Source organism: Helianthus annuus, chromosome 3 (assembly GCF_002127325.2).
Source record: "Helianthus annuus cultivar XRQ/B chromosome 3, HanXRQr2.0-SUNRISE, whole genome shotgun sequence".
NCBI lineage: Eukaryota > Viridiplantae > Streptophyta > Magnoliopsida > Asterales > Asteraceae > Helianthus > Helianthus annuus.
In genome coordinates, this window is record NC_035435.2 from 117,546,544 (window position 1) to 117,558,233 (window position 11,690).

At 36.3% G+C, this 11,690-nt stretch overlaps 2 protein-coding genes across 2 annotated transcripts; both read left to right on the forward strand.

Moving 5' to 3' along the window:
• Window positions 1-6,291: 6,291 nt before the first annotated feature.
• Window positions 6,292-7,194, forward strand: LOC110931983 (F-box/kelch-repeat protein At3g23880). Its single transcript, XM_022175351.1, has one exon. It carries the CDS (start codon window positions 6,292-6,294, stop codon window positions 7,192-7,194), a length of 903 nt encoding a protein of 300 aa, XP_022031043.1.
• An 865-nt stretch (window positions 7,195-8,059) lies between these two features.
• On the forward strand, window positions 8,060-10,460 carry LOC110929552 (zinc finger BED domain-containing protein RICESLEEPER 2). Its single transcript, XM_022172712.2, has 3 exons — window positions 8,060-10,175; window positions 10,261-10,337; window positions 10,421-10,460. Exons 1-2 carry the CDS (start codon window positions 8,306-8,308, stop codon window positions 10,335-10,337), a joined length of 1,947 nt encoding a protein of 648 aa, XP_022028404.1. The 5' UTR covers window positions 8,060-8,305; the 3' UTR covers window positions 10,421-10,460.
• Window positions 10,461-11,690: the final 1,230 nt, after the last annotated feature.

The following is an 11,690-nucleotide window of genomic DNA, read 5'->3' on the forward strand; positions in this document are numbered from 1 at the left end:
ATTTTACGGTTTAGCTTAGGTTTTAGCCTTATTTTTTAGCTTTAGGGTTTACAGTTTAGGAGTTAGGATTTAGGGTTTAGGGTTAAGAGATCATAGTTAGGGTTCGACGAGCCGGTTCCAACGCCGCTGGAATGAGTCCAATCGGAGTTCGTTTGAGCCGGTTCCCCGCTGTTCCCCACTTTTTAAGTGTTCCCCAATGAACCTTCCCCTATATATATATATATATATATATATATATATATATATATATATATATATATATATATATATATTAGTTGGGAATCCGCGTGATGCCGCAACGACGACTAAGAACCCCAATGATCATCATGTCTAGATTGTTTACTTTATATAAAAAAAACTTAGGCAAAACAATATATAATGGTCAATATTTATTTTTTCTAAGCTAGAGGAGGATCAAGAATATTGTCCTATGAGGTGTCGACAACAAGAATGGAAGCGAATGGCCACATTGGAATTCCATGGTATCCCATGACTCGTACAACGGTCAATGTTGATTTTTCTAAGCTAGAGGCGGATGAATAAAATGATCCTGACAGCATAAATGGAAGTAAATGGCTACATTGGAACTATATGGTATCCCATGACGTGTACAAACTTGCATCAACAATTTGACTATGAAGATACGGGAAGAAGGCTGGTGTGGCGGGTGGTCTAGTAAAGGCCTTAATTTGTTACTTTAATCTCTCTTACCCTACCTTTGTATCTCATCTCTTAGATCAGTCTTTTCGACTTACAAAACATGTATAAAAGATTGAAATACTTTGACTTTTATGGTCAACTTTATGAAACTAATTGACATAACAATTTCAAAATGTCTGCATATGATTAAATTGTATTAGGCTATGTTTTATCTCTTGCGGAAAGACTGCTAAACAAATACACACAAAAAGGCTAAACAAGAATTGGTCAAATGGGTTGAAACTTGAAAGTCGGCAAACCTATTTAGAAAACCAATTAATTTTTTATCACCTAAACAAGTAAAGTATATAAAAAAAATACTAAGCATGCTAAATGGGTCGTGTTTACGGATCAAATCCGACGCAAATCCGAAAACTTGGCCTAAACCCGAAATTGCACGAGACACATGGAGACAAACACAACATGAGTTTTTGTGGTTCGATACAAACACGGCCCGTTAAACCGAATTGTTTGTATATTTTTATCAACATTTTAAAATTATAACTTCAGCAAGTTATGAGAACACATACAACATAAATAGTACCATGGAAAGAGTGCAAATCAATGTCAAATGTAAGTAATGGTCAAGAAAAGAACTTGAACTAAGACCGTGGGGTATGGTAGGGCGGGGGTTTAGGGCATGGGTTGACACGTGGATTATGGGGCACTCAATACACAAACCCAAGTTCATAGGAGTATGGTGGGCGTGGCTGGGCGGGCGTGGCTGGGGCACTCAATACACAAACCCAAACGGCTAGTTTTGTTGACCAATGACATCCCGCCATGTCAGGCTTGTAGCCCCGCCCCACGCCCGGGCTGAAACCCCCGCCCAAGGTACAACTATCTAATCTTATATATAACTTTAGCATAAGATTATTAGATTGTTTTCGTTCAATCTCATTAACATTATATATTTGTTGATGTTTGTGACTTTTAAGGCATGGTGTTACACAATTGACGACAACATGGGCAGATGGACCAGAGTTCATCACACAATATCATAATTATATTTAACTTTCTATATATTTTTCTTTTTGATTATTACAATAAAAATCTGATACAAAACATACTTATTCCTAAGAACACAAAGCCTAAAATGCTCGTTATATTGCTTGCCCAATCTAGTAACTCTAGGCTACCATCTTCTAAAGTTAGTTGTGTTTCCATATCAGTAGAGGTTAGATTTTTATCATTTAAAGAGAGAGAGACCCGATACACAACCCTTATATTTGACTCGTTAACCAAACTGCTGACCCATCCTGCCCCATATACAATGAAAAAAGCATCTAAAAACCTGTACTGGCGTTGCCAAATCCAACTGGTAAAAGAATATCAAAATATCTTCAGTGGCACTCTCACTACGCTCTGAACTCGCATCTGAACTGGAGTCGCCCCTTCCTCTAAAAAAACAGCTCGCTTCAACCCGTGTACTTCATCGTCCAAATATTTATGCAAACAAAACTAAAAGTACAGATCTAATTTAAAATAGATGAAGACCCAAGTCCATAATAGCAAGCAGCATGTTTAAGCTTCTACAAACATAATTATAAGCACCAACCACAATTCACCTTGGACACCACTATATGCTTCCTCAAGTAAAGAGTGCACACCCGCAACCACCAACTTTCTTATAAAAACTTAAGAGTATGTATTGTATGATTTTTTCTAAATAGTTCTTAACATCCAAAAGATCCTTCATGAAGTATCTTGTGATCAAATATAAACAGAAGCAAAACAGATGCATTACAATTTACAACAACAACATAGAGCATTACATACAAAAAAGACAAAGAACAACATAGAGCATTAGTTACATGTGTAATAACTAAAATGCTTCCCAGTAAATAAAGTTACTAATAAGCAAATCATAAAATGCAAAATCAATAGCAATAATAAATAACGAGAGCATAGAAGCACACATTCAAACTCACAATAATCAAAACAAAATTGCAGTTACCTGAGGATGTAACTCTCAAAACTCAGAACATTGATAGGATTAAAGAGATGTGACTTTATAGGAGAAAATTGACATATGAATTGCTAGCCATTTGAATTGCCCACCCATTTCATTGATTTCCTCCTTTGTGGTTCATCTTTCATAAATGAAGAAAAGAGAAAGGGAAGACCTTCATATGCCTGTTATCGAACCAATTGTTGTTCAAAAACCCACCCATTTCATCAACGAATTTGTTTGTCTGGCAAATCCCTTAGCATTTTGAACCACCTTGAACCATTTAGGGCAATTTATACTATAAACCCACGGATTTCCCACGAAAATGGGTTGTGCGAATTCTACTTGTGATAACTTTAAATATAATTGATTAATAGTTTACCTGATCAGTATCTGATGGGTTTGGGGATGGGTATACCGAATAAGTATTTTATTTTTATTTTTTTTAAATTAACGGGCTTATTCGAAACCCACGATTATACATGATAGAAATCCGACGGTTTTTGGGACGAGTTTTGGGTTGGGATTACTGAAACTCGCCCCATTGCCATCCATATGATAGTCTAGTCGACAGCGTTGGTAGGGGTGGGTTCAGTTGACCAAGTTCGGTTCAGGCCAACGGGTCTGATTTGAGGTGTGGGTTAGGTTGGTTCTGCAAGTTGAAGTATGTTTAGGCCGGTGATGCGGGTCCGAGACGGGGGGTCGGGTGGTTGCGGTTAAGGTGGACGGTTGGGTTAGGGCAACGGTAAGGGGTGGTGTGGGGGTGGGTGTGGGGACCGACAGTGGCGGAACCAGAAATTTTACACCGGGGGTCGTAAATGAATTATTTTTTACGCTTACTAACATACATTAATTATTTTATACAACATATAATAAACTTGAGAATTACTTTAAGTTGTAACTAGGTTAGAACCCCGTGTGGTACACGGGTTGAATAAATGTAATTTTATATACTAAATTAAAAAAATATTCTTTAAAAATCTCGTTTATTACACGGTTGAATAAACGTAATTTTATATATTAAAACTATATCTCTAAGAATCTCATGTATTGTACCAAATAAATGTAATTTTATATACCAAATAATAAAAACTCGTGATTTGTATAGGTTGAATAAATCTAATTATATATACTAAATAATAAAAAAAAATATATCTTTAAAACATTGTGTATTACACAAGTTAAATAAATGTAATTTGATAACCTTGTATATTACTCGGGTTGGAAAAATGTAATTTTATAAACTAAATAATAAAAAAGTTGTATCCTTATAAACCTCGTGTATTATACGGGTTGAATAAATCTAATTATATGTACTAAATCATCATCATCATCATCATACTCAGTAAATCCCACCAATAACAAAGCTAAAGTATGGTCTGAGGAGGGTAAGATGTAGAGGCTGCTTTCAGTGAGACCCCCAACTCGATAGTAGTTTTGCATCAAGCCTTGGACATAAGGCACATAACACTAAGCAATCGGGACAAAGACCGATTAGCGCATGTTCCCTTTTGTCTTTCTGTTATCAACACCACCACATGATGATGATGCATTGTTAACCGTCCGCCGCTTTTAACGTTATTTTCACAAACTTATTAAAATAACGTTAAAATTAGTGCAATTTCACTTTTGCCCTCCGAGCGTCCACACATATACATTATATGCGTATACCGCAAGCGGTGCGAATATACACTAAATAATAAAAAAGTTATATCTTTAAAAACACCATGTATTACACGGGTTAAATAAATGTAATTTTGTATAGTAAATAATATGCTATTGGATTCGTTTAAAAAATCATAAATTTGGTTCGGTTTAATTCGAATCAAATCACAAACTTGGTTAAGTTTAATTCGAATTGATTAGAACCCGAATTTGAAAAATCAAAAATATAATTATATTATTAGCTTCTCTTCCTAATTAGTGTTTTTTAAAGTTTGATCTAATGTCTAATAAGTTATTTTGTATATTTTGTTTGTACTTTAAATTTTTTATATGAGCGTATTATTGTTTTTTTAAGTTTAAGATTATTATTTTGTGCTATTATTTAAAAAATATCTTTAATTTATAATTTAAATTTGAAGATAATATATTATTAGAAAAAAAAAAAGAATATTTATAACTTAAATGTGAAGATAATATATTATTAGAAAAAATAGAATGATTTTATCCGACATTCAAAGTAAGATAAGATAAGATTTAATATTAATTAATTATTTATTATTTAATTAATTGATATAAGATAAGTATGAAAAAGCAGGAAATTACAAATGTAGACGCCTTCAATGAATGACACGTGTCCAAAACTTGGTTTCTTTTATTATAGTAGATAGATTATAGCATTAAAAAAATCAGTGTTAAAATATTTTATTTCTGCGTATAAAACTGTATATCTTTTAAAAGGTAACATTATTTGAACATAAATTTACTTTTGAATTAGAAAATCTTCAAGAACAGTTTATAAATCACCTTGAAGATCTTCCTCTTCGTCGACTTCTTCATCTTCATCTAAGTGTTGAGTATCGGGTACAAATTCTTCATCTTCGTTGTCATCGTATATGGGAAGCACGTGTTCAACATTATCTCTTAGAGATTGAGACGGTGGACTCTGATAAGCGAACGGGTCAAAAGCGTTTTGGGCTTCCGTAGGATACTCGTATACACCCGGTGCAACTATCGTGGGACCTTGTGGTAATGAAAAAAAATTGTGGTGGATAGTTGGGTTTGGGTTGGGTGTTGTAAAAACCGTTTGTGGAAAAATTGCGCTGAGAAGTTGGGTTGGTACACACTTGATCCGCCTCGTCTACTTTGAGAGTCAGGCCCTCTCGCACTCGAACCCGAACCCGATACTTTTTTCTTGACATCGCTCTTTTTTGTCTATCCATGATGTGTTTGAGAACTTTTTAAACTGGGTGAGAATTTTTTAGAATGGGGAGAGAATTTTATAAAATGGAATGATATTTATAAGGGTGTTTATTGTTTTTTTATAAAGTAACAGTAATATTGCCGTTCAAAACAATGCCAAACTTCAAAAACAATTGCCAACAGTCACTTCACCTTTCCCCCATGTGACATACTCTCCCCGATCGGCAAACACCCTTGGCGGTAGTATTGCCGATCGGCAAAGAGCTTGCCGATTGCCTTTGCCAAGATCACCCCGTACACCCTTATAGTAAACCCAGCTAGATCCATATGTTATTTCTGTTTAATATTGTCTTATATTTTAAGGTAAAGGGATAATGCCCTTAGAGGGGATAAATGATCACTAGAGGTATATATCCCTACTTACGTTATTTTCGTTTAATTAGTAACATGATCTTTCCTTTATATAATAATTTCTAATATAACACATTTTGTCATTAGCTATTTGCACTATTAAATGTTATAAACAATAATACTTGAAACTAAACGAAAATAAGACAAAAACAATTTTGTGTCATAACAAGTAACTAAAATTTAAATTATTTTATTTATTAATAAATATACCAACAACTTTAACAAGCTCAAAATACGTTATTGGGCCTAACCCACACTCCTAATATAACCTTGTTATCCTCCACTACTATGGGCCGAACACACTCAATTACGATCAATCCTCTTATATAACCTTCATGCATATCAATAGCCACCAAACCCTAGATATGGTTTCTCAACTGCATCCGTCCATGGAAGACAAGTTACCAGAAAATGTGATGTTCGACATTTTATCAAGACTTTCGGTCAAATCAGTCATCTACTGCAAGTGCGTGTGCAAAAAGTGGCGGAATCTTGTTTCAGATTCTTACTTTGTTCATCTTCATCACTCGAGATTGCCTTCGTGCCTAATGATTGACTGTGGCCCGATTTTAGAGTTGGTGGAAGTCGAACACGAAGTTGAGTACCATCGTTTAACCCTCAATCATGTCAAGACTCTTAATCTTCATCTTAGTGCAGTTCACGCTAGTAATCAGATATTTCAAGTCGATTCAGTCAATGGTTTGATCTGCGTATGTCATCGATATGATGCCACTTACATATTCAATCCTGTTGTCGAAGAATATATGATCCTTCCAGCTGAACCAGGATTGAAGCGTTTGTTGCTAAGTTATGGCTTCGGAGTTTCGATGCAAGGGGAATACAAAGTGATACGAATTAGCGGCAGGAGAATATCCTTAAATCCATCTGTTCATGTGGTTGAAATCGATGTTTACACCCTTGGCACAGACCAATGGAGAAGTTTGGGACAAACCCCTTACTATCTTTATAACTTACTAGGGAAAGTGAGTTCTGGTGTATTTGTGAGTGGTCATGTCTACTGGATCGCCTATGGCCAAATTTACGATTTCGATTTGACTACAGAGACATTTAAGTTATTTACATCGCCTCCGGGGGATAACCAAAGATCAAAGCAAATGCTAGGAGTCCTAAAAGGTAGCTTAAGTCATTTTTCTTGGTGTTGGTTAGGATTGGAGGTTTGGGTGATGAAGGAAGAATCTTGGTATAAAGTGCTAGCAATCCCAGAAAATATAAAGTGTCTTGTTGATGGTTCGAACGGTACTACCTAGAGGGGGCAATCCTAACCCTAAAACTATCATATGGGTCAGTTTGGGTTAAAAACTTTAGAAAATGGGTTGTTTTGGGTAAAGGAATTTAAACAAGGGGGTCAAAGCGGGTCTTTTAAAAATATAAAAGTCATATTTACGGGTCATTTAGGGTGGAATAAATTACAACAACGGGTCATACGGGTTAGGGTTTTAGAACACAAGAAACTACGGGTTAGTCAACAGTCGTCAGTCTTCAGTTAATGAAAAGTCACAGAGTCATAGGCCTCCGCCCTCCGTCCTCCGCCCTCCGCCCTCCGCCCTCCGCCCTCCGCCCTCCGCCCTCCGCCCTCCGCCATCTCCTACGCCACAGACCCACACCAGCTGATTTAGGTTCTTTCGCCGTCACACCCATCAGATCTTTGATTTTCATCGACAATCACTTCAAAACAGTTCGATTAAGAAGAAATTTCACCTTCTGGCGAAAGTTGCAGGTAATCTTTGAGTTTATAATCTCTTTGTAACCAGTTTTCAGCAATGTTTTGGTTTGATTTGCAATTTGTTGTCTAGAAGTCTTTGGGTGATTCAAAACCTTCTCTTGATGTAGATTTTGTGTTATTGCTTAATTTAAATTTACAAGTTGAACACAAGTACAACCTCCTGAAGAAGAATATATGATGCTAGATTTGGTATATTTATTTAGAAAAGTAGTTCAGTATATTGGTAAATGCATATGCTGGGTCAAATTTGATCTTTTTTACTGTTGTTTGATGTTTTCTAGGAACACCAAATTTTTATGGGCAATTTTATTGTATGAAGTTGGGATGAGTGGGGTAGATAGTTTAAAAACGTTTATGTTAATCTCGGTTGATTATATACTGTAGATTTGTTTGATTTTGAATGTTTTTAAAAACAGTATGATTTGAATAGAGTTGTTGATTGGAATAGCGGATGTGAAATGAGGCGATTTAGGTTTATGTGTGTTTTGCTTCGAATTGTATTGTGAGATTTGTTTTGATTTTGGATGATACTGAGAATAATATGCTTTAAGATGCTATAGAGATGGTTTATAAACGCTTATGTTTATCTCGGTTGATCAGATTTTAAGACTTATTTGATTATTATTTTGAAAGGTATGTCAAACAACTCGGAATTTGGACAACATAGTGTAGAAGGGGAACATGAGGATGAAGGCAATTCATATAGTTCGGGTAAACATCGTTCTTATGTTTGGGACTATTTTGACCCATTACCGGTTGCACCCAATGGGGACAAAAAAGCAAAATGCAGTGCTTGCGGACAGGTGTATGTTACGAATGCAAGCTCGGGAACATCTAACTTAAGACGGCATATCCCTAAGTGTTTTGATATTGATGAGCCTGGTCCGGCGAAAAAACAAAGACGCGCCCCTTTAGATCAAGCGATGTACAGGGAGATGTTGGCGATTTCAATTATCAAACATAACTACCCTTTCAGCTATGTTGAACATGAGGAAACAAGAAAGTTGCACAAATTTCTACAGGGTGATGTGAAATTCATAACAAGAAATACTGCAAAGGCGGATGTCTTAAAAATATACGAGCGAGAGAAGATGATTATTAAAGACAAGTTAGAAAAGGTAACCGGTAGGATATGCTTAACTTCTGATTTATGGAGTTCGATCACGACAGATGGATTTATGGCATTAACAGCTCATTATGTTGATGAGAACTGGAATCTAAGGAAAAAAGTGCTAAACTTTAGAGTTATACCCCCTCCACACAGTGGTTCCATTTTAGCAGAGCACTTGATCAATTTTTTAGCAGATTGGGGCATCGAGAAAAAAGTTTTTACCATCACACTAGACAATGCAAAATACAATGACATATTAGTAGATCGTTTGAAAGGTCATTGGCGTTTGAATAACGCATTAGTGTGTGATGGAGATTTTACTCATGTGCGTTGTTCAGCGCACGTGCTAAATCTTATCGTTCAAGCCGGATTGAAAGCAATTGAAGGGGCCATTGAAAAGGTTCGAGAGTCGGTGAAATATGTGAGAGCAAGTGCTGCTAGGAAGTATAAGTTTGCGGAATGCATACAAATGCTTTCACTACAATGTGGGAAGCATGTTCGTCAAGATATTGTAACGAGATGGAACTCTACATATCTTATGCTTGATTGTGCATTAGCTTATCGACGGGCTTATACTCGGTTAGCCTTAGTTGATTCAGTTTTTAAAACTTCTCCGTCAGAAGAGGAATGGGCAAGGGTGGAAATAATCACACGACTTTTGAAACCTTTTTATGAAATCACTACTTTGTTTTCTGGAAGCTCCTATCCTACCTCGAACTTATATTTTCATCACGTGTGGAGAATTCAGTTGTATATTGAAGAGGAGATGTGCAATGCGGATCAAGTTATTAGTGACATGGCGAAAGACATGAAAGAAAAGTTTGATAAATATTGGAAAAATTATTCCATGATTTTGTCTTTTGCGGTTATTCTAGATCCTCGGTACAAGGTTAAGCTTGTTGAATATTGTTTTTCAAAGCTTAACATGACATTTGAAGAGCGTGAAATGAAATTGAAGTGTATTGTGGATGGTATGCATAAGCTATATGATACGGAGTATAATATTCCATCGAAGACAATGCATGATTCTTTAATACCCGAGAGTTCAAATGTTGGTGGCAATACGCTCGATGAGATGGATGGGTTCGATACATTTCAAAGCCAATTCAAAGTTGCTGATAATGAAAAGTCACAGTTGACATTGTATTTGGAGGAACAAAACGTTGATAGAAAAGTAGAACTTGATGTTTTACAATATTGGAAGGAAAATCAAGTAAGGTATCCAAAACTGGCTATAATGGCTCGCGATATATTGAGCATCCCAATTACTACTGTTGCTTCCGAATCATCTTTCAGTATCGGAGGTCGGGTGTTAAGTAAGTATCGAACTTCATTGCTATCATCAAATGTTGAAGCATTGCTATGCACACGTGATTGGTTATTTGATTTAAAAGGTATTAAAGTTCATTCTCTTTGCAACTTAATTTGTATAATTATAAATTATTTAATAATTGAACTTTAATTTTTTTACGTGTTTAGATGAAAACGAGAACGAAATGGATGAAGATCTTGTTGAAGACATTGAAGCATTGATTCCAACTTTTGGCAACTTTTAGGTAACTAATTTAGACTATGTTAAAACAATTTATTATATATATTTACGACAAATTTGAACCGTTATAACATAGGGACTTTAAAGGAAGCATCCGTGAAGAAGCGCAATTCGTCAAGACGTTTTGTATGTTATTGAATTAGATCTTTTGTAAATGCAAGGAACCGAACTAGATCTTTTGTAATTTTCAGTTTACTTGACGGTTTGCAACTTTAGTAATTTGTAACCTGACTTCTATGATTATTATATTTAGTTTTATGGTTCTGGTTTGATTATTATCACACTGGTTCAAGTTGTCAAGTTTGGATCTACTAGCTGTTGGTGCGGTGCTCGTCCCATTGAGCAAGTGAGAATGCATTTTTCGCCGATCGCTTCTAGTTTCTCCCGTTTCAAGAATTAAGTTAACGGGTAATCACTCTATATCCTCTATACTAATACTAATACTTCCATTAGAGCTTGAAGGGCACAAATGGGGTCGATTTCTGTGACTATGACACGCGCACCAGCTTGTTTCATTGCGGCAGCACAACCCTTACCGACATCACCATAACCGCAGACTACTGCAACTTTTCCAGCAATCATGACATCAGTGGCTCTCATCAGTCCGTCAGGGAGTGAGTGGCGGCATCCATACAAGTTGTCAAACTGTGATCATAACAAATGCCAATATTTCAGATGAATAAAGTACCAAAAGCATCTAACCAGAGTGTGTCTTTTTGTCCAAATTTATAGAAATGAAATGTAAAATCATTGTAATACATAGCATACTGTAATTAACTCAACTTAAACCAACTATGAAACATGATCCAGTTATCTATTATATAAATTATTCATCCCCACCATTTTGATTCCAACTGGTACAAAATGTCCGTGGAAATGGGCCCGGTTACAACCAGCGGTTCTGTTGATTGGCGGATCGGGTACAATGGGTCAGTTCAGTTAACCATACTTAGTGCGGTTCGGTTATTGTCGGTGAAAGATAGTGGCTTACTGAAACTGAACCGAAATAGTTGGTTTTCAAAGAAACATAACACCAAACCGCCAGTTATTGATTCGGTTAGATTATTTCGCTTCTAGTTTCTCCCGTTTCGCTTCAGGAAGAAAAAAAAAAAAAAAACTGACCCGATCCGACCCGAAACCCGTTCTGAGCCGGACCCGACCCGACCCGAAACCCGTTCTGACCCGGACCCGTTTTGACCCGAACCCGTTTCGACCCGAACCAAATCAACCCTTTTTTATAATTGACCCGTTTTGACCCGAACCCGTTTTGACCCGAACCCGTTTTGACCCATGACCCGACCCGACCCGACCCGTTTGCCAGGTCTAGTACTACCATTTTGATCTTCGCTACTATTGT